The sequence below is a fragment of the Hemicordylus capensis genome, chromosome 15, assembly GCF_027244095.1.
Source record: "Hemicordylus capensis ecotype Gifberg chromosome 15, rHemCap1.1.pri, whole genome shotgun sequence".
Lineage (NCBI taxonomy): Eukaryota > Metazoa > Chordata > Lepidosauria > Squamata > Cordylidae > Hemicordylus > Hemicordylus capensis.
The window spans coordinates 12,183,385-12,208,618 of record NC_069671.1 but is presented as its reverse complement, the minus strand read 5'-3'; the positions used below and the strand labels follow the sequence as shown (position 1 = coordinate 12,208,618).

The 25,234-nt window shown below is 50.2% G+C and overlaps 1 protein-coding gene across 10 annotated transcripts in view; it reads right to left on the bottom strand.

Moving 5' to 3' along the window:
* NCOR2 (nuclear receptor corepressor 2) overlaps positions 1–25,234 on the bottom strand; it is a 318,459-nt gene that overhangs the window by 173,974 nt on the left and 119,251 nt on the right. For all 10 annotated transcript variants that reach the window (XM_053279156.1, XM_053279146.1, XM_053279155.1 and 7 more), the window contains exons 5-6: positions 18,539–18,718; positions 13,255–13,368 (exon numbers count right to left, since the gene is read on the bottom strand). In XM_053279156.1, coding sequence (XP_053135131.1) covers positions 13,255–13,368; positions 18,539–18,718 — 294 coding nt within the window. The remainder of the gene's footprint in view (positions 1–13,254; positions 13,369–18,538; positions 18,719–25,234) is intronic.

Here is a 25,234-nt window from a genome sequence, read left to right as displayed (position 1 = left end):
CACAAGTATGTAGTACACCGCTCGGGGATCCTTGGAGGAAACGCGGGATAGAAAATGTAAGTAAGTAAGTAAGTCGATAGATAGATAGATAGATAGATAGATAGATAGATAGGGTTGGAGGATCCTATGAATGTAGCCTGTCTCTCCTTGCAAAGTTCCTCAGCTCCATCCTAACTGTAATTATGACAACCAAAATTCCACAGAATTTCAACCTAATGACCTCCTCAATGAGTCATAAGCTCATTGACTGGACTCCGCATAGGCTGGATGACACAAGCGATCCCCCGATTCACAAGGCTTTACCGAGCGTAGGCAGAAGCCATTGGGGGTTCCATTTCGGAGACGTTTCTGGATTCTGCAAGTCTATTTCAGAGTGTAAACAGACCAGAATGTTTCTTCCAGGGCCCACCAAAATGTTCCACTCACATGCAGAGGTTCTGACCACTTCACATATCCTGGATACAAATTCTTACATGATGGACGCTTGTTGGAGCTTGACATGAATCATCTGTTTTGCTATTACTGGGCCAAAGGACTGGAGTTAAAACTTCTGCTTTTAGTATTGCAAATGTGGAATGACTCTGTAGCAGAAGCCTGCAGACAAGTTGCTGGCTGGTTGGGTCAAACTGAGTGGGGAAATCCAGTTATCCCTTTGCTTTTGGCCTTCTTAGAATTGCCAGGGTCACAATATGGCAGTGACAGTAGAAGACACAATTGGCAGAATTGTCCTTCCAGTGTTCAGACGAAGACTGAGCAATCACCGTTTTAACCATGTTGCTTCTAGATCCATCTAGCACTCCTGTCTCCTTTCTCTGTGTTCAATATTGTGAAGCTTCTGCAGAGTGACCTCTCTAAATTAGGCATAGATGCTCTTTGCCTCGATTCCCTGTCTCCTCTATCTTTTTCATCAAGCTGCCCAACCACTTTTCCCTCCAATAGGGATTCCCAGATGTTGTTCACTACAACTCCCAGCATCCCCAGCTGCAGTGACCTTTGGCTGGGAATTGTGGAAGTTGTAGTCAACGACATCTGGGAAGCCCTGTTAGAGGGAACAATGCGCCCAACCCTTTCTTCCAATGGGCCTATTTCTCAGCCCATTTCTGATGCTGCACCTTTCTCTCACCCACCTTGCCTCTGGGCTCCCTACATCCTGGACCACCTCTCCGTCCTTAATAACCTGCCCCTGACTGAGATTTCAATCCCAGCCAAACTGACAATTTCCACTTCCCTCACAGAAGCTGGATAAAAAACTATTAAATTCCCCAAGCAACTGAACGTTCCCTGACATCACAACAGCTCAGTCAGTTAGTGCTAGAGGCTTCACCACTACAAGGTCACTAGTGCATGCAGTTCTTTCCCCCAACTGGTGACTCCCAACAGTGCAGGGAATTGGTGCCCAAGGTGGTACTTGCTGCTGTCTCTACCAATCAGTACAGAATTTTATTGTGCTGTGGATGAACAATATCAAGACATGATCCATTTCTTCAGAAGCTGCAAGCTCTCCTGAAAGTGTTCCAAACGTATTGGAAAAGCACTTTGTGATGACATAAAATAAATAAATACCTCCCCATCTCAAATGAGACCAGAGAGACAGTTTGGGAAAATGACACGTAGCAGTGAGTGATCTAATGTGCTGAAGTCTGCAGAACACTCACGATCTCTGCTCGTAACTCTTCTGCTATCCCAAGAGAGTTGTGCTTCCCACACCCCCAGTAGGAATTTGCTTTAAAAAGTGCTCTTAAAACATTTAATTATTTAAGCAGTCAGACTACCCTCAGGAGAAGCTTTCCGGAACATGGAGTCCCTGGAAATCAGGATGGTGTACAGTGCATTTCACCATCTCTCTCCCCCCCGCGTGCGCACACACACACACACACACACACACACACACACAACCCCTATGCTGTGTGCTGGATGGATTGTTAAACTTGGACCATGGAGGCAGGGTTCATATTGCCAGCTAGGTGTGAAAAAACTCATTGTGATTCAGCAAACCACAATCCCTCACCTTAACCTCACAATATAAGCTGCTGGGGAAGGAGGCTCGAATTAGGGAATCTAACTACAGTGGCCAGGTGCATGATGGGAGTTGTAGTTCAACATTCTGTACTTTACTTTAGGTGATCTGAATCATGGTGGAACCATGTTTTGCCATTCTGACTTGAAGGGCAGGTACAAACCATAGTTTACTAATTCAAATAGAATAGCAAATGATGGCTTGCCACAAAAGAGAGGTACATTAGAACATAGGAAGCTGCCTTATACCGAGTCAGATCATAGGTCCATCTAGCTCAGTATTGTCTACCCAGACTGGCAGCGGCTTCTCCAAGGTTGCAGGCAGGAGTCTCATCCCCTGAGGGGAACATCTTACTGAGCTCGCACATGTATTTATTTAATTTTATTTGATTTATTTGATTTATATACTGCCCCTCCAAAAATGGCTCAGGGCAGTTTACAACCTTACATTTTGAATATAGTCTCCCATTCAAATGCACATCAGGGCAGACCCTGCTTATCTTGCTTAAGCAACTTGATGTTACATGTCAAGCTACTCTTGTAAAAGGGGAGAATGCAAAGAACGGAGAGATGTTACAAGCCAGGGCGTTTTTCACAAAGGTCTTTTAGCTCGCAACTTCTCCGGAATGGAGGAGATATTGCATATCAGCCAGATTTACCCCAAAGCCCCTGCAAGCTATCAGGCAGCACTTCACACAGAATTCAGGTTTTTCACTGCATGTTAGAGTGTAGCCCGATTTATATCCAGGGTAAAAAAAATCCCCTTTTGTGTTGTTTTGGAGGGGCAACTTTGAACTCGCAGTAGAGCCTTGCAGCAAACCTGCAGTAAAGCCAGCTGTGTGAAAATCGCCCAGAGGAAGAAAACAACATTCAAGAGGCCATCCCTTTAATGGGCTATTGTTATGCTGCTCTGTATATGACCAAGAGGGTTTGTGTGTGTGTGATATTTAGGAACACAGGGAGCTCTTTTATATTGAGTCAAACCATTGATCCATCTAGCTCAGCACTGTCGATAGTGACTGGCAGTGGCTCTCTCGGGATTCCGGCAAGAGTCTTTCCCAGCTCTACTTGGGAATGCCGAGATTGAGCCTGGGACCTTCTGCATGCAAAGCAGATGCTGAGCAATGGCCCCATCCCATTTGTTCACTTAAGGAAACAAAATCCATGGGTTAGCCCTTCCACAAAATCACACTGGGAGTTATTCACACATGGCTTCATGCTGCGGGGTATGCGAGGAGCAAATCTACTTCGCAGTAGATTTGGGGCATTTTAATTCGGGGGATTAGATGGACCATTCACGTAGCCATCAGCTCCTCCCCATAATCCCTGTGATCTTTCTCCTTTGTGCGTTCCCACTGCTTGCTCTGGGATTTTTCAAGCTGGCCCCTCAAGGAGTATTAACTCCCCCCACTTACAGGAAAATGACATCTCTGGTTAGCTTCATGGGGATCACCTTGGTGTCTCTGGTGCAGGAGCAGTGGGGGGGGGGGAGGCCAGGGGGTTCTCCGGCCAGTGGCCACACAGGCCAGGCCCAGCAGGCAGAAGAGAAGGAGCTACCTCCTGGCAGAGGGTTTCCACCAGTGCTGCAGCCCAGCCATGGCCCGGCGCGGAGAAGCACCCTTCCTCCTGCCAGCTGCTGGCAGAATTTCCCTGAAACAAGGCGGAGGCTGGAGCAAGACGACCCCCTCTCAGTGGAGATCATGAGCCGGCTGCTGCCACCACCTCCTCCCACCCACCTGCGGAAACCTGCGCTCCTCTCTGCCAGGTGAGGGGGCGAGAGTGCACATGGGATGGAGCACAGGGGCAGCCTTGCCTGCTGGGTATTGTCACCGGGGCTGGGTGGAGAGGGACCAGGGGGCTCTGGAGGGAGCCGCTGAAGATAGAGGATTATATTTATGCTAGACATAATTTGGGCTAAGCCAGAATGCGTAGCATATTTCAAGGAAAAACAGAGTCCTGTCTGTACTGGTCCCTGATAATCTACAGCAAATTCGGGGTAAATGCAACTAATATGTGGACTTGCACGCTCCATTCTGGAGCTTGTTGTCCTTGTTGTGACATGTTCTATGTGCCTCTGAAAAGTTCTCAGAAACCACAACTGGTTCAGAATACAGTCACCCAGGTGCTGACCGGGACTGGCCACAAAAGAAGCCAGGGTGACACTTTTGAAACTGCTGCATGGACTCCAAGTTGGTTTCTGGGCCCAATTCAGACTGCTAGCTTTGACCTTAAAAGCCCTAGGCCTTCCACAGTGTGCCTGCTCCAGGTTCCTGAAAGTATGGTAGACAGTGATCAAGGACAGGGCCTTTTCAGCAGTGGCACCAGGACTGTGGAACTGCCTGCCAGAGGAGGTGTGTTTCATTCCTTCACTTCCAGCTTTCATTGGTTGGCTATAATGGCTGCCTTTCATCTCTTGATCCCTGTAATTTCCACTTGGGGAAGTGTTGGCTTCATCTCGTGTTTCCTGCTGCTCGTTTAATGTTTTGATTGCTATTTATTGCTGCATATTATTGTCCTAGCTTTTGTTTTTAAATGCAGACTGTAGAATTATTTAGTGGGTTTCTAGCCCCCTCTTTCCCGCAAATGCAGCACACCTTGTAGAGTAATGGGCCAAAGGTGGGGTCAAAACATTTTTTTTAATAAGTGGGAAACAAAACATGCAGCCCAAATCGAAGCACATGAGCGCTTGCTCTCAGGCCTGCCAATGATCTAGTCCCCTGAGTCACTCGTGCGCTTCAGGGATTGTCAGAAGGGGTTAGTCTTTTGCAAGCCAAGAGGGAAGGATGAGGAAACAAGAGTTATTTTGAGAAAGCAGATCTGAAATGAGAGAGAGGCGTTTTTCCTGGAATCCTTCCAGCCACCATTCTGCAGAGGCAGCTGTTGAACCATGCTCCAAATGGTTATTTATAGCTTCTCTCCGTCAGGCTCTGCCATGCCTCAGAAGAGAAGCATTTCCATTCAGGATCAGGCTTGTCCTGCATGGATGGAGACAAGCAATCCTCTTAAGAGAGGCAGGAAATACACACACACACACACACACACACACACACAGCCGATTCCAGCTTCATTAACCACGCAGTCCAAGGGGGCGATTATTTTTCCGGCCCTCCAGGATCGGCCACCATTGGGCCACTTCCCTTTCCCCTGCATTCCTGCCACGCATGGAGTAGCTGTTGCTGGGCATTCGTGGCCGGAGGCTGAGCCCGAGTCTCACCGATGACTGCGGATCATTTGCACTCAGAGCTCAGGGGCAGGAAGAGAAGGGAAAGGAGGTCTGCAACGTGGCCCCCTGGGACTGGTAGCCGTGCAAAGCCTCTGGAGCGGTCACTACGAGGAGCGCAGCCTTTGGCTCTTGCCGGTCAACAGCACAAGGCATTCTGCCGGCTGCCTTGCAAATGGGGATGTGCACGGAACCGTCCAGCACGCCATTCTAGGACCGCAGAACCGGGTCCATCAACCGGCATTCGAGCCGCTTCAGAGGGCGGGGAGGTTTCTTTAAGGGGCAGGGGAGGCGCTGCCTAGCTGCCAGCCCCCCCCCACACTTTTGCAAAAAGCGGGCGTGTGGGGCTGCAGCATGCCTCCCTGCAGCCCCAGTCAGCGTTGCCACGCAAATGGCTGATGTGTGTGCATGCCATGCGCACGTGTGTCAGCCATTTGCATGGCAACGCCACTGGGGCTGCAGGGAGGCATGCTGCAGCCCCACACGCCCGCTTTTTGCAAGAGTGTCGGTGGGCGGAAAGCAGCGGGGCAGGGGCTGGCAGGTAGGGAGTCCCTCCCTGCCCCTCAAAGAACCCCTCCGCCCTCCCAGGAGTGCTGTGCATGGAGCCAGTTCCGTGCACAACCCTAATTCCCTTTCAGTCTTTGACAAACTACCTCAGGGACTCCTGGCTAGAGAGGTCTAGATTCAGGGCCACGGATCAACCCAACAACTGCATCTGCCACAAACTAGGAATTCTGTCAACTATGTCACACTAGTGGCGCGGGGAAGAGGGGGATACAGCTTATTGCAGCATAGGAAGCTGCCTTCTACTGAGTCAGACCACTGGCCCATCTTGCTCAGAATTGTCTGCACTGACTGGCAGTGGCTCTCCACGGTTCCAGGCAGGAGCCTTTCCCAGCCCTACCTGGAGATGCTGCCAGGGAGTGAACCTGGGGCCTTCTGCAGACAAGCCTGCAGATGCTCTTCCGCTGAACGATGGCCCCATCCCCCAAGGGGAACCACTTCCAGCACTCACATGTAGTCTCCCATCCAAATACAAACCAAGGCAGACTCTGCTTAGCAAATGGGACAATTCATGCTCACTACCCACAAGACCCGCTCCCTCCTAAGCAGAGTAACTAAGAGATGAAGCAGAGTAAGAGGTGAAGGTTATATTGTGGGGCCAAAGAGATGTCAGCCTATAAGAGGACAATGAGGCTATTTATTGTCAGGGGCATTCTGAACAGGGCGATCATCGGTGGAGAGTAGGTGGCCTGTGGTACCCTTCAATCCCTTCTCTGCAGCAATCCAAAAGGAGAGTTCACCGATGGGGCTGGGTGGGCATGCAAGCCTCCAAAAAGGCCCACAACCTAGATGATTCCTTGAGGGATGGAGAGAGAATCATCCCACTCTGGTGAAATGCTGGAGATACTCCAAACTCATACAGACACAGGGTCTGGAAAGCAGCCACCTGTCCTGGCTGCCCCTGTGCGGAAATCACGGTCAGCATCAGACAATTAACCGGCCTCCTTCCTTTCCAGGTCTTGTGAACATGTCCACTGTGGGTTTCTAAATGCACATCTGCCCTTCACACGTGACCCCTCCAAAAGCAGGGAAACGCCAAGGCAACTGCAGCGGGAAACATGAAGCAATCCACCAGATAGCTGAGCTTCCCAACACGCATCTCACTCCGTCCTCTACAAAACCCAGAACGCATCTAACTGCAGTTGCTATGAGGAAGAAGGCTGCCGAGCATCCCACCTTGCCGTTCCGATTCCTAACCCGCCAGGCTGCGCATGGCTCGCTCCATTTGCAAATGCAAAGTGAGGAAGCAGGTCACTGGGGATGGCTCCAAATACCGCTGCGACTTCCTGTGCAGAGTGCAATGGGAGGACTAGTTTCTCTTCCTCTCAGGCGTGCATCGTACAGTCAGATCGACATTTCCTTTCAGTGGGCTTCCGAGAGCAACGCTTCCACATTCTGGCAACCTGACACCCAACAGAGAGAGGAAAACAAAACAGGTTCCTCTCTCTGCCCACAGGAGCTATTACTGGCAATTACAAATGTCTTTCAAACACCCTCCATCTGGGCGTTGCTGCGAAACAACCCTTACACCCACAGGGTCCTTATGGAAGAGATCCTCCCTTTGCTCCTGTTTTCAGCTTGCAGACCACTACGGGGTGGAAAGCTGGCCTTGTGGCAGTGAGAGTGAACTGTCCCCTTTGCTAAGCAAGGTCTGCCTTGGTTTGTATTTGGATGGGTGACTATATGTGAGCACTGTCTTCTGCAGGATATTCCCCACAGGGCAATGCTGCGCAACTTTGGCCCTCCGGCTGATGCTGGACTACAATTCCCATCATCCCTGACTATGGACCACGCTGGCTGGGGATGATGGGAATTGTAGTCTAACAACAGCTGGAGGGCTGTAGTTATGCAGCCCTGCCTTAGGAGATGGGGCCATAGCTCAACGAAAGAGCATCTGCTTACATGCAGGAGCTCCCGGGTTCAGTTCCTGGCAACAACTCCAGGTAGGGCTGGGAAAGACCCCTGCCTGGAACCTTGGCAAGATGCTGCCAGCCAGCACAGTTCAGGCCTGCACAATGTGGGCCCTTCCGCTCTTTGTTGATCACAACTCCCATCATCCCCAGGCACCGTGGCCAATAGCCACGGATGATGGGAGCTGTAGGGCAACATCTGCAGAAGTTTTGCAGCCCTGCTGGAGACAGGGCTGAGCTAGAGGGACCACTGGTCTCAAGACAAGACCGCTCCCTATGCTCCAACCTGTGCTCCAAATCAAGTGGGATAAGCAGGAGGGGATATAAAGATCCCTGAAGGGCTGCCTGCTCTCGTGGGAAGCTGCCCAGCTATTAGGATCATCATCACAGGCTCCGCTCCGAGTAAATTCACTTTCTGAAATAAGGTGAGTGGCAATCACCAGCAGATCTTTTGGGTCGTGGCACCTTGTCCTTAGAGTGCCTTTTCCCCTTTTGTTCACCAGAACAAATCTTTCTGAAGATCTTTCTGATCTTCAGAAAGAGACTGGAGACATTTTTCTTTAACTAAGCCACTGCCTTCACAACTTAAGAAGAGCCCTGTCAGACCAAAGACTGATGTGGACTAAATAACAGTCCGGCTTTTAATACGGGCTGTTTAAAAATCAAAACAGAAATCACCATCTGTTTTTTAACTGCTGTCATCGTTTTGACAGTGGTCAGCCTCTTGTTCTAATGTTCTTTTGTATTTTTCACCATTTCAGGCAGAATGATTAAGTGGCAGGACACACATATCTTAAATGCATACAATGGTAAACACAAAATCTCTCATCAGATCTGAAGGCGCTGAGGGATGAACCCCGGTCAATGAAGAATGCAGCGGGGAAAGCATGAGTTGGGCCCACTGGAAGACTAGACTGCGGGCAAGAACTATGCCAACAATTCTGAGGAAAGTTCCAAGGTACAGTGCAAAAAAATTCTGAGGAAATTCTGAGGAAGGTTCCGAGACTCTGTGCAGAAGAAAACCTCTGTGCAGAATGGCACAGAGACTACCAAGCACTGTTCTCAATAAGGCGTGCGCACACTCACAAGTTTTCTGATGTCTGCTCAATTAATTAATTAGATCCCGCTCAGGTTGAATCTGGAAGGCCTAACTCAGAACGCATGTGCGCACACACTGCCTTGATCCTGCTGCCCAGAACAAAACTCATTCCGCACAGAGATGAAAAATATTAGAGGGACCATGGACGCCTACCAAGAAGAATATTTATCTACTGCCTTCTCAAGAAATTCAACATGGTTTACAACCACAATAAACAATTTTAAAATCAATAATATCTAGTTATACAACATCATCAGAACAGCCACATAAATCAATATTGAATTTGAAAACAATATTGTTAACCAAAACTCAAAGGAAGAGCAGGAAGAAGATCCCACAACAGCAGAGCAATTATTTATTTTATTTGATTGATTGATTGATTTCTATACCGCCCCTCCAAAAATAGCTCAGGGCGGTTAGTGTAAGAGTACAATTTCTGGCTGTCACCATTCAGATTTGCCACAAAGATGACACTATAGTAAGGCCAGCTAACTAGACCTCATATTAAATTAAGCAAATTAATTAATAAACGAAGAACGTGTGCCAGAATCCACTATATGTTTGGAATCATCCTGTTTAAAAAACCATCACACGTACAACAGCAGATCAAAGCACTTGGCAAAATAAATTTCTTGTTTAGCAATTAAAACCATCAAAACTGAAGGGGAAACGGCTCAGCCTTGAATTAGTACTAAAGGGGGAAATCCCGCAAACCCCACCGCCCCAAAAAACCTCCAACAGAAAACCAAGCCACACACCGAAAATACATGAAAATGCAGCATCTGGAGACCCAAGTGGATGCGAGCTGGGAGGCTCCCGGCCTGTGTAGCGATTCCCAGAGACCACCCCCCCCCAGGATTGTAGCCCTTGGTTCTTCCTGACCCGTCCTAAATGCCAGTCGCTCCAGGCCAAGCCTACCATTTCCCTTGGACAAGGAGACAGGCTTTGGCTGGACCTCTGTGGCTCTGTGTGTCTGCTCCAGGTAGCTCTGCACGGCCACCACGGTCATAGCTATAACTGAACAAGGGGGGGGGGTATGTCCCCGGGTCCCTGAGAGGGAGGCTGCCCATGGGGCAACAGCTGGTTCTTCGCTCTCCAAAGAAGATGGGAGATCCCACTCCTGCCTTGCTGCATCCTCAATGGAAGCCTGCCTGACTCTTCTTCCTTAATTCCCGGGCCTACCCACGCTCTCTCCACTTGGCCACTTACGGGGGCCATTGATCAGGAGCAGAGCACATGCACTGCATGCAGAAGGTCCTGGGTTCAATCCCTGCCACCTGCAGGAATCTCAGGTAGCACTTGATAGCGGAAGCCCTCTGCCCGAGCCCGTGAACAGCCGCTGCCAACGGGAGTAGACAAGACTGGGCAAGACAAGCCAGTAAGAATGGTCCTGCTAGATCAGACCAAAGATTTGTCCCGCCCAGCATCCCATTTCCAGTTCTAGAAAGCCAGGCGCACTCTAGGAAGCTCATAAGCAGGACACAAAAGGCACACAGCTCTTTGCTGTCATCTGCCCCCTTAATCTGGTGTTCAGAGGAACACTGCCTCCATACAGGGAGGTTTCCATGTAAGACAGTATGCCCAATCGCTGTCAAATTTATTCTGAATACAATTCAACAGCTTTTAATAAATTAGCCTTTCCGACCAATGCATTTTGAAATTTATTTTGCTACTTGGCAATACCTCTCTGGTTTAAAACCATCCAGTTTGAAAAGACCAATCTCTTCATGAATTTAGCTATAAAATTTCCCTCTTTTTTTTGGTCTATCAAATCTGCCTGCCAGACGAATTCAACATGGACGCAGCCACAACCTAAAAAGACAGGCGAACCTTCGGGCTGGGGAGAGGGTGCGGAAACCTACTTCCACTTTCCATTTTCCAGCATAAATGCAGTTTGCATTGATAGACAGCCAGCGCTGCCCTTTTGCAAATACAAGCACTAGACAGAAAGCGAATTAAAGTTTAATCTTATTGATTTCTACAGACACAGTCTCGAGAGCCAAACAGACATTGCTGCCTCCTTCCACTGACTGCGCCGCATCACCCTGGTTCTCCCCCCCGCCCTGCCCCCCCCAAGGCACAGCAAAGAGTTGAGCATGCGAAAGGGACCCTTGCAGCATCTCTGCCACCAGCCGTCCAACTCCCTCAATGCCCCCACATCCATGCCGCCTCCGTCACCGACTGGGGAGTTGGGGGAGAACAGGGACGACTAAGGAAGCAGAAGCACGGGACGCGGTGCCTTAATTGCGTTTCCAGAGAGCCCTGCCTTTTCTTGACACAGCAGAAGCACTGAAAGGAAAAACGCTGCAGTGGGTGTCCTTGCATGAACTCTCCCTCTCCAGCGAGAGTGCTGAAGAGGAAAAGACGGAGAGGGAGGGAAGCAATGAGGTCAACGCTCAAAAAAGAAGCTGGCAGGCATTTGCTCAAAGACTCCCTCGCCTCTGAGAAATGTCGCAGGCACTGGGGATGGGCGAGAAAGCAGCCTGTCCCCGAGGAAATATGATTTCCCTCGCTGTCAGTCACGAGAGCGGATCAGTACATGAGTCAGGAGCATGGATTTTGGCGACTGGTGCCATCTCAGGGGATAAATGCTCATCGTGATTTCTGGCAACGTCTGCCACCCTAGAGATGGGACGTAGGTGATAGCACTGTTGCATTAACACAGCCTTCTCTGTGTTATCGCCCCTGCTTTAGCCCTACCTCCAAATGATTCACGTAAAATTGCAGTCATTTTGGTACAGAGCAAAGGGTTAGAGGAACAACAGACGGTTGTACTCTCTCCGTGGAGTAATTTTTGGAGGACATTCTTACCAATTTTCATTTCCGGTCCTCTGACAAGATTGATGAAACTGGATAGTAGTTTGTGTGTTTTTAAAACACCATCACAAATTTAGCCACTGCAGACCTATAGTCGGAATCAGAAGGAAAGCTGGTCTTGGGGTAGCAAAACTGACTTGTCCCCTTTGCTAAGCAGGGTCTACCCTGGTTGCATTTGAATGGGGGACTACATGTGTGAGCACTGGGAGATATGGGGCTGCGCTGGGAAGAGCACCTCCCTGCTTGCATGCAGAAGGTTCTGAGTTCCCTCCCTGGCAGCTCCAAAACAGGGCTGAGAGTGAGAGAGACTCCTGCCTGCAACCTTGGAGAAGCCGCTGCCAGTCTGGGTAGTCAATAGTCAGCTAGGCGGACGAATGGTCTGACTCAGTAGAAGGCAGCTTCCTGGGTTCCTAATCATAAAAGCATGAGAATACAATGAATGTCATCCTGTCTTGCAATGCTGTCACTTCTTGTCCATCTCAAGGGGTGTAGACCTTGTCAAAAATCACAAGGAGCATTGGTCCCAGCAGATGGTACCAACCACCCCAGCGGGCTCATGTCCCAGATGGAGTCCAGCTTCAGTGAGCTAGTGGCCCCCAGTGAAAAGAGGGGCCAGCCACAAGGTGCTTGGAGGGGGGATGATGCTGGGGGAGATGAGGCTGGGAGAAGGGTCAGGTGCAGTCTAAGCCAAACCAGTTCCTGGGGTGTCCCAATTCTTTCACTGATATGCCTGTTTAAAAACATGTCTGCCTTGTCCTTACATGCACTCAAGGCAACTTACAGCTGAAACACAACCGAAACAGGTACACTGCCTATGAACATGGGAGTTTTGTCTATAAACTCTTCTTCCAAAGCCTCACTCTGGGTTCCCTCAGTGTTTGGGATATGGTAGGGGGTTACCCGGGACAATGCAATTTCCATACCATTCCAAAGCTCGGGAAACTCCCTCCCAAGGGAAAAATAAGCTACCCCATGCTGCTTGCCTTCTGGCAGAAAATATAATCTTAATTATTTCAGATATTATTTGGGACCCTCTGAACTGATGCTCTGAGGTTTATCCCCCACCCCGGTTTCAATTTGTTATTTTAACTACTGCTTCTCTTTTGTTATGGTTTGAGCCAACAATGTTTTCATTTCATTTCAATGTTTTCATTTTTTCCTTGCTTGTTTCGTTGTAAGCTGCCTCAAGGTGCAATTTCCAGAAGGTGCAAAAAGGGAAGCAAACAGGGGACCTCATTGACAGCACGCATAGCGTTGTGCACAGTAGACATTTGGGAAATTAAAAATGGTAGGTGCCCAGAGAAACACTAGCAAAGAAAACATGTAGCAGTAGTGAAAAGAAAAGAAAAAGAAAGAGGTGGATGGGGAACAAATTCAGTGCAACCTTTGCACCCTCTCCCACTGCAAGCCAAAAGTTGGCACAGAACCTCCAGCATACTCTTAATTATTTTATTGCGTTTCATTAATATTTTGTATAGAAATGACTGCGAACTGTTTTGGATAGATTTGACAGAAAATAGGACAAGTTCAAAAACAACACCACACAAGTCAATTGATCATGTTCACACTTTTTTTGCCCAGGTTACCATCCTGTCCACCCTCTCCAAGCAAAAAACCCCAACACATACCCGATTCTCATCGTAGATGATCTGGACCAGACTGCGATGCTTGGACTCAATTGGCGGAGGCGAAATGGGCTTCTCTGGCTCTAGAGGTTTCGCTGCTTCCTCCTCCAGCTGTTGCTGTGAAACGAACATACAAGTGAAGCAGAGGGCACAAACTTTGAAAACTCACTCCCCCAAATTCAGCTAAAATCTTCAGTGCTGCTCTGACAGCCAACTGCCATCTCCCAGTTCCCAGTCCCAGCCAGACTGGATCTCTGCAATGCACTCTGCATGGAGGAAAAAGGGGTAAGTGAGACCCAAGGCAGAACTAGGCATAATGGAGGACCCATACCTGCTGCTCTCTCTCCCCCAGTAATAGCCCCAGGATTCTAAAATGCTCTCTCCACACAAATTCCGCCTGGCTTCATCATGGCAGAGAGCAAGAGTGCATTTGTTCCACTTTGCTCTTTGGTGCCCTTTAGGTGCCCATGTTGTTTTAGAAAAAAGATGACTGCGGGGAGACACGACAGAGGTCTATAAAATCATGCATGGTGTGGAGAAAGTGGAGAGAGAGAAAATGTTAACACTAACGTAACACTAGAACCAGGGGTCATCCCATGAAAGTGATTGCCAAGAAATCTAGGGCCAACAAAAGGAAGCACTTTTTCACACAACGCATAATCAGCTTGTGGAATTCTCTGCCACCAGATGTAGTGACAGCCAACAACCTGGATGGCTTCAAGAGAGGTTTGGATAAATTCATGGAGGACAGATCTATCAATGGTTACTAGTCTGAGGGCTACAGGCCACCTCCAGCCTTAGGGGCAGGATGCCTCTGAAAACCAGTTGCAGCAGGAGAGAGGGCATGCTTTCAGCTCCTGCCTGTGGCTTCCAGCAGCATCTGGAAGGGGGCGGGCAATTCTGAGTGCATGGCGTCACATTTTGCTTCCCCAGACATTACTGAAGAGAAGCGACCTGGCGAGGCAGAGTTGCCGTTTTCAGCAGCAGGAGGGCATTTCCTGCAGCATCCGGTCCACCGGCCGGGAGGGCCTGGCCCATTCCCATGGGCTGGAGTGGGCTGCTCCATCGGGCCACAGCGCTGGTGAGGTTTGAACCAACCTCGAGGCTGCGGATGCTTGGCTGCCAAGATTCTCTTTGGGAGCTTTGCCTCTTGGGGTTGTTTTGTTCGGTTTTTTATTCAACCACTTTCTGGTCACCCAAGAACAAAAGCTGCGCCATGTCGCTACCTCCACCCCCCACCGCCAGCAAGCCAGCTTGCTTTCCCCGAGAGGCAGCCCGCCGGCAGCAAAAGTGTCTCCTCGGCACCCGCGAAAGACAGCCTCAGCAGATCTGGCCAGCTAACAGCCTCTGCTAGGAATGGCAGGAAACAGAAATAAAAATAAAACCAGAGAGGTCAAAGTGGCTAGACAACCAGAGAGTTGGTTTTCTAAAAGGCCTGCCGAAAAGAGAGCGCGGAGGCCAAGCTTGTGACCTTTATAATCAGAACGAGTCCTGACAGCTCCCAATTTCGCTTCCCACCATCCACCCATTGCGTGCCGCTTCTCCCTCCCGACGACACGGAAGCCCCCCTGCTGTGGCGCTACTCGGGGGGGGGGGGGAGGAAGCGGCGGCATGACCCCGATTCTCCACCAATGAAGGAAACGGCCAGCCAGTCAGATCCTAGGAGGAACGCTGAGCCAATTTCCCCTCTTAAAGGACATGGTTGTAACAGACAGTGTCTCAGAAGCCAAACTGTACGCTAGAGGACTTGGGAGAGAATACCCCTTTGCCACACAATGCCAGAAAGAATTTCTTGGTGCATGGTATTGTCAGCACGGGGCCAAGATTAAAACAATCTGGCTGACGTTATTCAACTGATTCAGGCACGGCCTACGCGCAGAGGGAGAGCGGGTCTTGTGGCAGAGCGCGTGGCTTGTCCCCTTTGCTAAGCAGGGGCCACCTTGGTTTGCAACTGGATGGGTGACTGCATATGAGCACTGTGAAGTATTCCCCTTAGGGGACGGGAATTCACTCAAAGGAAGAGCACCTGCTTGCCGGCACAAGGTCCCAAGCTCAAATCACGGGGATCTCCGGGGTAGGGCTGGGCAAGACCCCTCTATTGGGGATGGAGCCATAGCTCAGAAGGGGCTGTAGCATCTGTTTTGCATACAGAAGGTCTCAGGTTCACTCCTTGGCAGCATCTGCAGGTAGGGCTGGGAAGGAAGCCTGCCTGGAACCTTGGACAGTTGCTGCCAGTCTGTGTAGACAATGCTGAGCTAGAGGGACCAAGGGCCTGACTCAGTAGAAGGCAGCTTCCTGTGCTCCTCTGTACAAAGTGCAAAGGGAAGGCAGGACAAGAGCAAAAGGCAGGTCTGCAAAGTCTCCTTTCCCTAGTTGAGCTGAAATACAGGAATATAAGGAATATAAGCTGACCCTCCTCACTGGGAGCTAGAACAAGACCTTTCCCTTGCCATTTTTGGAAATCCTCAAGCATGCTTCTCTTGCATTGCCTAAAAATGTCATTCATTATCTCTGGGAAGCCTCCCAGAAAGTAAAAGCTTGCGTACACAACATCTCCTTGATGCCACAGCAGAAGGGGCAGCATCTGCTTCAGATTTATTGTTTGTGCACGCTCTCTCGCTCTCTCCTCAGAACCTCAAGGACCCAGAGAGACCTGGGTTCAAATCTGCACTCATTCACAACTCAGCTAGTCAAACTGGGCAATCTCTCAACCTATCTTACATAGGAACATGGGAAGCTGCCTTCTACCGAGTCAGACCATTGGTCTATCTAACTCAGTATTGTCTACCCAGACTGGCAGTGGCTTCTCCAAGGTTGCAGGTGGGAGTCTCTCTCAGCCCTATCTTGGAGATGTTGCCAGGGAGGGAACTTGGAACCTTTTGCAGGCAAGCAAGCAGGTGCACTTCCCAGAGCGGCTTTCTTCCAGTGCTCATGCATGCAGTCTCCCATTCAAATGCAAACCAGGACAGACCCCGCTTAGCAAAGGGGACAATCCATGCTTGTGACCACAAGACCAGTGACTCACAGGGTTGTTGCAGGGATAAACTAGGGTGGGAGAGGAAGAGATAGAGGGCACCATGTATGCCAGCGGAAGGGCACACTTTTGGCAGCTACACGGTCCATAGGCAAGGCCCACACATTTTGGGTATCAGTACCATCTCAGGGGACAAATGCGCGTCATGATTTCTGGCAACATTTACCCCCCTAGAGATGGAAGGTGGGTGACAACACTGCTGCACTTGCAGCTTTCTCTGTGTTCTCACCCCTTCTTTATCACCACCCCCAAATAATATTCAAGGTCAGGGTAACAATGAACAAATTGTCATACCCTCTGCATGGTGTAATCTTGGGAGGACGTTCCTGCCCATTTTCATTTCCGTACCTCTGACAACTGATTCATTTTTATAGTAGCTTCTGTGCGTTTAAAACTTTTTAAAGCTTTTAAAACACCTTTCCAAATTTGCCCACTGCAGGCCCGATGGTCAGGACGAGCAAAGCATGAGAACACACTGGAAGCTGAAGGTCTTGCAGTGCCAGCACTTCTTCTCCATCTCTAGGGCTGCAGACCTTGTCAAAAGTCACAAGGACCATCCATCCCCCCAGATGATCCCTCCAGCTGGCTCAGCCACTCACAACTGGTTCACTCCTGGGAATGGCTTTTATGAATATGCAGTTGAAGACCATTGCTATGAAAAAGCTGCAGTCACCAAAGATCCTCTCAAATGAAACCTATGAGGTAAGTTCCTCCAAAAGTTTATTTCTCTGTTTATCAGCTGAAGGTACTGGCCTCCCCCCATGCAAAAAAAGGGGAGGGGGGGCATTCATTCCCCTTCCGCCCTCCCCCCTGCTGCAGTTCCAGATGTTGCAGCCACTCTGTTGCTCCGGACACTGCAGCTGCTTCTCAAATCTCTCTTCTTTTCACCCCCTAAGCCCTTTGGATACCATTGTGACAAATGGCAACAGAAAGCAGGTGTCTGGGATTAATTAAACCTGTTTTGCTAAGACGGGGTGTGGGGGAGGAGAGAGAGATCGAGAGAGAGAGAGAGAGATCCACTACATCATGCACAGAGCACAGCCTGGCTTTTGCTTACCACCAGGCATCTGCTATCAAAAAAACTAGCCCTATAAATAAGTGCATTTGAGACATGGCTGTGTTTAAACCTAGCGCTGGACTGAAAATTCAAGGGCTCATTTTTGGTGCAAAAATTGTATATGTGTACCTCGTATGGACTTTATAGTAGATATGGACTTAGTAACAAATGGATTAGTTTTTTCCTGTCATTTGTGGGAATTATTATATCTGCATAATATTACGTGTGCCTATTATAATGATATATTAGATTTGTTCAGGTATAGATGGGATCTGTTGGTTTGGCATTCACTGGCTGTATAGAGTTCGGTACACATTGTGTTATATCCTTTGCTTTCCCCAAAGGTTGCTGTTTCCTCACAATGTGATCCTAGTAGATCAGGGATCACGTTGCAAATATGATGATGTCACAATACCGAATAAATGTGTGAGATTGTAACAGAGCCCATTCTGAGTGAGGGCAATAATTCGGCTAGATGTGTTCAAAGCAAGCACAGTCCTGTTCTCTCCTCTCCTCGCCTATCCAGAGTGTGGTAGTGTAGCTATCTACCACACATTGTACTGAATGGGTAATATGGGTTAAACCTTTCCTATTTGTAGACCATTCCTCATCACTGAATGGTAGGATTTCATTGCTTGTGAACAAAGCTACGAAGTTGGGGAAAGGATCTATTTCAAATCAACACTACTGAAAAAGCTGGTCTGCACCAATGGTTGGTGATTATTATTATTATTTAGAAGGAGCCACACTGTGAACAGAGCCAAGTCAAAGGGCTAAAATCTGAAGGGTAGAGACAAAAGGAAGTACTTTTTCACATAGCGCATAATTAATCTATGGAATTCTCTGCCAGGGGATATGATGATGGCCACTAGTTTGGATGGCTTTAAAAGGGGCTTAGACAAATTCATGGAGGACAGACCTATCAATGGCTACTTGTCTGGTGGCTACAAGCCACCTCCAGCCTCAGAGGCAAGATTCCTCTGAATACCAGTTACAGGGGAGCAATAGAAAGAGAGAGGGCACAGCTTCACCTCTTACCTGTAGGCTTCTCAGAGGCATCAGGTGGCCCACTGTGGGAAACGGGATGCTGGATTGAAAGGCCTTGGGCCTGATCCAGCAGGGCTGTTCTTATGTCCTTAAGGTGGTTGCAGAAGGCAATTCTGGTGACCACAACACCTTGGGGGGCAAAAAATTACCTGTTTCTTTTTCAGCTTGGAAATCTGCTGCTCAACCATGGTGATTTCACGGTCAACCCGGTCCATGTTCTGGATCAGCTCCTCCTTGGATAGTCTGGATGGTAAGAGATCCAGCTCGGAGTCAGGATGGGCAGGGCTGATGGGAGACACAGGTTCCAGTTTCCCGGTTATGCCTCGATCCTGCAAGGTGGAGATGGAGAGCTTGTTAAGGATCGCCTTACTGAGGAAACCCTGAGACGCTACTCAGGAATATCAGTTCTTTGGGATACAGTTGGCAAACCACTGCCATGAGGACATATAAGTGTACAAAGCTGTCCAATTCTGACTGAGACCATTGTCAGGGATCCCCTGATGGGCAGCGGGCACCGTGAGAGATTGGGCCGGCACTCGGGAGCCTACCCTCCCAGTGCAGGCGGTGTCGGTCCCTCCCGGCCATGCAGCCCCGGAGATGGCTACTTGTCCCGGCCAGAGAGTGTCTGCCTGGCCCCCACAGGATAGCAGTGCACCTTTGCTTGAAGATAGCAAGTTGTCGCGGGATCAGGGGCAATTCACATGAGATCTCAGGCCAAGATCTTGTGAGACTTGCCCCACCTGCCAAAGACTATATAAACCAGGGCTGGCCAGTGATGAAGGGCTAGTCCAGGAGGAGAGCTGCCAGGAGAAGGAGCTCTGTGATTCCCTTAGAGAGCTGGAGGCAGCAGTTCCTTGGGGCAGTCTGACAACCATCTAATATGGTACTTGTCTACTCCGACTGGCAGTGCTCTCCGGGCAAGGAGGGGCCTCTCCCAACCCTGATTCTGAGATACTTATCCAGGGGATGGCATCCAGTGGCCGAACACATGCTTTGCACAGATGAGGGAGCCAAGTCCAATTCTTGGCATGTCTTCTTCAGACATAGCACTGTATTTTCGGCAGAAGAATGCCTGTTTTGCATGCAGGAGGCCCCAGGCTCAAATCCCGGGCGGCAGGTAGAGATGGGAAGGACCCTTCACGGCCTGGAATCCTGGAGAGTTGCTGCAAGCCAGTGTGGACCACCCTGAGCTTGATGGACCAAGGCTTTGACTTTGTTAAAGGCCATTGGACGTGTCTGCTTTAATGGCCGATGTCAGGAACTGAACCTGGGGCCTTCTGCAGGCAACCCAAGTGCTCTGCCACGGAGCCCGAGCCCCTCCGCCATGTCCTTTGGCTCGACCTTCCACACACACGACGTGGGAGTAGCCACTCATGGCTTCCACTCCATGTTTGACTGTGTAGGCCTCCAGCCTCTCTGCCGAGAACGGGCGGCTTGGCCTGTAACCTTAAACCACCACAGAGCCTCCCTGCGTCACCCCAGCAGCTGTTCCACACAAAGAGGCCTACATCCCAGCCGGCTACCTTAATTACAGGCCTCTTCCCAACCAGAGGGGGGAGATAAGGCACCCATTGTTCGGTGGTGCCAACTGGCGTTCCTTCTCCAGCTTCCCCACCACAAGATCCTCCCCTTCTCCTGGTGACTCACTGTCTCTGGACAACCGCCAGGCTCTTTGGCCTGTCTTGAGCCCGCCAGCTGGTGCCTCCTTCCATCACCTCTGTGGCAGCCACCTGCAGACGTGGGTCCCTGCCCAACCCTTCAGCCTCACTGTGTTCAGTCCAGCTTCAGCTCTCCCAGCAGGTGAGAACTTAAAGGGGACTAGAACTAACCCTGACTAACTGTTTATGGGGCCTGTGTGAAGCTTTGGCCACCGCTGAATTCTCTGCACAGCCCCCCTGGAGCCATGTGGAGGCAACCATTCTCACCGTGCAGTGCTGGGCTTTGCCCAGTGCTGGAGCGGGGGCTTCTTTCCGGGAAACGGGGCTGAGCCCCAGCGCCATCTTGGAAAGCATGCACAGAGTGCTGGGAATTGCTTTCCCCATGGAGCTCTTAAGAGAGGCTCCATCTCTCTTAAAGGGCCCTGCCAGCACTGAGAAAAGCACAGCTCCTCTCCACTCCCCTTTGCTTTGCCAGTAATCCGAAAACTCCAAGGTGCAGTTACTGTTAACCAGAAATAAATGCCAATAGTGGAGAAAGAGCATCATGACTGCCCAACCATCATTCTGAGCAATGTAGTCATTCTTTTCTCCTCTCCAGCAGATACAAACCTGGCATTTCCAGTCTTCTGAGCAATCTCGAGCAGTCAGGCAGAACAATCTTCCAGCCTGAGCAATTGCAAAGCTTCTGCCAATCAGGGCAGGCCATTTGGGGAAAGTCAGAACGAACAGAACAAAAGTTCTGAGTCCATACCCAGGTCTAGCAAGCGGGAGACGAGAGCGGGAATGAAAGCGATTAATCCAGCAAAGGCTGGCTGTAGACGGAGGGATAATGAAGGAGTCTGAAGCCCCAGCCCTTCCTGGAGCTCAGGTGACCCTGATCCCAAACAGGTGCCCATCTCTCTTCCCACGAAGGAAGTCAGCTGGAGGGCACTTCATCTCTGGTGTTGGGAGTGCAAACCCTGCACAGCATCACCTCCATTCCTAGGGTTGCCCGGGATTATGGAGGAGATTCTAGGGACAGTACAGGAGCCTCCCTGGGTGGGCACTGCCTGCCCACCCGCCCCCAGGACTGCAGAAGGGGGGCAAGCTCTGGCTGCTCAGGATCTGTTGGCTCTAGGGGGCCTTTCATCAGGGCTGGGGGTCTCAGCTGGGGCATGCTCATCTTCCTCCAGGTTGGAGTCCGGTGGGGACCAAACACACCACATGATGATGCTACCACTGCACGGCAAATGTGACATGGGGGTGACACTTTTGTCCCCCGCTTTTTGCCATGGGCCACCCCACCCCCATCATCTCCTCCATCAAGCTGGCCAGAGATTTGGCCTGGAGAACTTCCAGTCTGGCTTGAATTACAAATCAGCCAGTGAGGGAGACAGGTCTCCAAGGTGGGTCTTCCACACTCCAGCTCCCAAAGCCTCAAGTCTCTGCACTGGCCGTGCCCTCCCGGCATCTCCTTCTCAAAGACGCCAAGTGCCAAGGAGGACACACGGGGAGTTTCCCCACAAGGTTCTATCACGGCATCCTGCAAGTCCTAAGGGGACCGAGGGAAGGGGACCGAGGAGGAGAGCAGGCTAGCTATTGTTAGCACTCCTTCCACAAGCTTGGCTTTCACAGCTTCGGCTTCCTCTCCTCGCACCTCTGCGGCTGGCATCTTTCTTGAAGCTAGATTTCTTGGGGAGGGGGAGCCACTGCCAAGTCCTACATACCCTCACAGCACATCAGTGGCTAGAGCCAAATGCCCTCCGCTCTTCTAAGCCGGAAGAGACGCTGCCCCTACAGAAAGAAGATGCCTCAGCACTGGATGTGAAGTGAAGCTCTATAGAAGGGTTCTTCTTCCTGACACAAATCTGGGCCAAGCCAGAGGCCCAGTGCTGCTTGGAAGAAGCATGCACACTTCGCTCAAACCCTTTGTGAAACGGACTTGGGGCTGATTTAGGGCAGGTCAGTCAGTTATCTGAAGGGCTGGAGGATCAAAGAGCATTTCAGGTATCCATACAACTAAATAACTTGTAGAAGATTAAAGGTTGTTTTCATTGACAGACAGACACACACACACTAATAGATGTGTGCAAATTGATAGTTTTAGAATCAAAGAATCGGAAGGGATCTTCGAGGTCATCTAGTCCAACCATGTAATAAACTGCTATAACATCTTCCTGGACATGGATATATCACGCATGCACCAAAATCGTACCAAAATCGTGAAAGAGGCTACAACTACGGTTTTAAAAAGGGCTTCTCACCAGTGTTCCCTCTAAGGCATGCACACATGAATGCGCTCACAAGTTTTTGGACGTCCACTCAGTTAATTTTAGATCCCACGCAGATTGAATCAGGAAGGCCCCACTCCGAATGCACGTGCACGCACACTGCTGCCCAGAACAAAACTCAGGAATGAAGAAGATGAGAGAGAACCCTGCTTCTCACCCGACACGCCATTTGGTCTAGGGTGGGATAGGCAACCTGGACCCTCCAGCTGTCGTATAGTCAATGTTACCGACCCTTGGTGGTGGCTCAATACCTGAAGGCCTAAAATGGCTTTGAACAGGAAACGTCAAAGACTTAACCCAGTCTTTGAATCCAGTTCAAAGACTGAACCCTTGGCTTGCCAACCCTGTGACCCACTGGTGAACCACCAACTTCACTGGATGACCCAATGCTTAACAATCTTCGACTGAGTCAGGCCTTTGGATCATCTGCCCCAGTACTCGCTATCCTGCCTGGCAGTCACCTTCCCCAGCTTTACCTGGAGATGCCAGGAATTGAATCTGGGACTACTTGGCTTGCATTCTACCACAGAGCTACAGCCCCAAGGCACTCTCCAATGCTCTGCTCTTCCCCTGTAGCACCAAACTCGTGTCATCCATTGCTAGCCTCCATTTTGCACCTGTTGTTAAGCAGACTGCGGGCAGGAATGTGCAGGGAGAGGTTACCTTGGGTCAAAAGCAAAGCATTTCCACTGGAAAGCATCCAGGCTCCAATCCATTGTGATCCTGTTCAGGGCTATGGAAAGGGCTTTGCACCCATGGGCTGGGATCCAGGGAGCGATTGTGGGCGTGCTGAAGGGGGCAGATGCTGCCAGTGGTTTGGGGCTTCTTTTCTTTGAATTACACCCTCCTAGCCCGCAATAACACATTGCAATGGTTTTGAACCTCCTCTCGAACAGTGTGTGCCTGTGGCATGGGCATATGCTGTACGGAAAAGGCAAGTCCAAAGCCGCCTTGCATGCACAATATAATTCCTGTGGCTCTTTGGATCCAGGCCATGGACGGGAACACTTTCCCTTTCATGGACAACAGCCTGGATTGGGGAGAACAGTTAGAATGATAGCCAGGGTATGGAGGGGGAAAGGTCAGGATCTCTCCTGTACTGAGTTTGTGATTGAAATTGGACCCCTCCTTCCCGCCTGGCCCTCATTTCCTCCCTCTCCCCATTTCCTTTGCCTTCGGGCGCCCATTTCCTGCCTCGGGGGAGTCCTTGCTTTCTTGGAGCCTGGAGTTCATAATGTAATTGGGTCCTTGACGGGCACAGCTGTGGATTGATCGGGGGCTCCCACGGGAGGCCATCTCGTTTGTGGAGCTGATTGAATCAAGTGACCCCCATTCCCGGCCCGTCAATCCAAGGCCGTTCTCCAGCATTAGTGCTGTTTGCTGGGGCTGGTTAACTTACTGATAAATCTTCCTCCCCCCCACCCCCCGATCCAAAATGATCACATGAGAGTCAGTGAGGAGGTTCAAACCCCACCCCAGCCACCAACCCCTTCTGAAATCTGAGTGCTTCCGAAGGACTGCATTTCAATTTCCAAAGCTCTTGGCTCAAGTGCATCTCAAGTAGAAATTCATTTTCTCCCCTGCACCCACCCCCCGCCCTCCGCAGCCCCAGACTTCACTTTGAAAGGAAGCTTTAGAAATCTCATTTCCTTTCCCTGATAACAGAGTGCTGAAAAGGGCTCGGGCTGCTCCTTCCCTCCCCTCCTTTCTTCCCATAAATGAGATTATCAGAAAGAAACTAGGCCCGGAATAGTTTCTCCCTGGTCTCTTCCCCACAACTCAAGGGGGACGACACACCTGGTGATAGAACCTAGAGGGGTCGCTGCTCTTAGGGTCAAAGACGTTACATATATGCTTGCTTGCTTGCATGTCTATCTGTCTGTCTCTTTAAATATAGTGGTGGGGGAGAGGTGCAATTCAAATCCTGATGGCAGGGGTGGATGGCTTGTTCACCCTTTCCGTCCTTCCCTGTTTTTCCAGCAGGGCGGGGCGGAATCACCCTCTTTTCTATATGAGGCACCAAGAACAGCTCATCTCCACAGGCAAACGGAAACTTCAGGGGGCTCAAGAGTATTAAGCACAGAGAGAAACCAAAGCTAAGCTCTCGCAGATGTGCTAACATCCAACAGCAACCATGAACTTCATTTCAATCAAAATGCCTAGAAACAGAGAAAGCGGTCTTACACCAAGTCCGACCATTGGTCCACCTAAGCTCAGTATTATCTGCAGTACACTGACTGGCAGCAACTCTCCAAGGTTTCAGGCAGGAGTCTTTACCAAATCTCCCTGGAGATGCCGCCAGGGATTTAAGCTGGGACCTTCTGCATGCAAGCAGATGCTCTACCTAAGACCCCACCTTCTAAAGGGAACATCTTATGGCAGACGATGCTCACACCTAATCACCCATCCAAATGCAAACCAAGGTGGACCCTGCTTAGCAAAGGGGACAGCTCATGCTTCTCCCCCCCGCCAGCAGTCTCCTGCAGGTAGCAATCTCAGCCTCCAGCCTCTCTCTGACGTTCCACAGAGCCTGATACTCCTCTGCTTGGCGCTGGCTTCATTCCACACCGGTGCCAGTTCAGCCTCAGTCCATTGAGGTGCTCCATCTGCTTGGCAAAGAGTGGCTCTCCACCCTGAAGTGACTGTGCTGGGACAATTTGGGACCTTCACAGTAAGAAACGGCTGACAGACAGCAAAATAATCTTTCCTAGTTGAGCTAGTTGATCCTAGTTGGTCTAGTTAGTTGATCCCTGTCAACTCTCTTCCCTCTCTGCCCAATATAATCCACCAAAGAAGCGGAACACTGACTGCAATCACCGGCCTTGGTGAGCATATTCAGGAAGCCATTCTATGTTTGACGTTGGATCCAGGGGCGGAGCCACCACTGGGCCAACGGGTTCAAAGAACCCAGGCCATG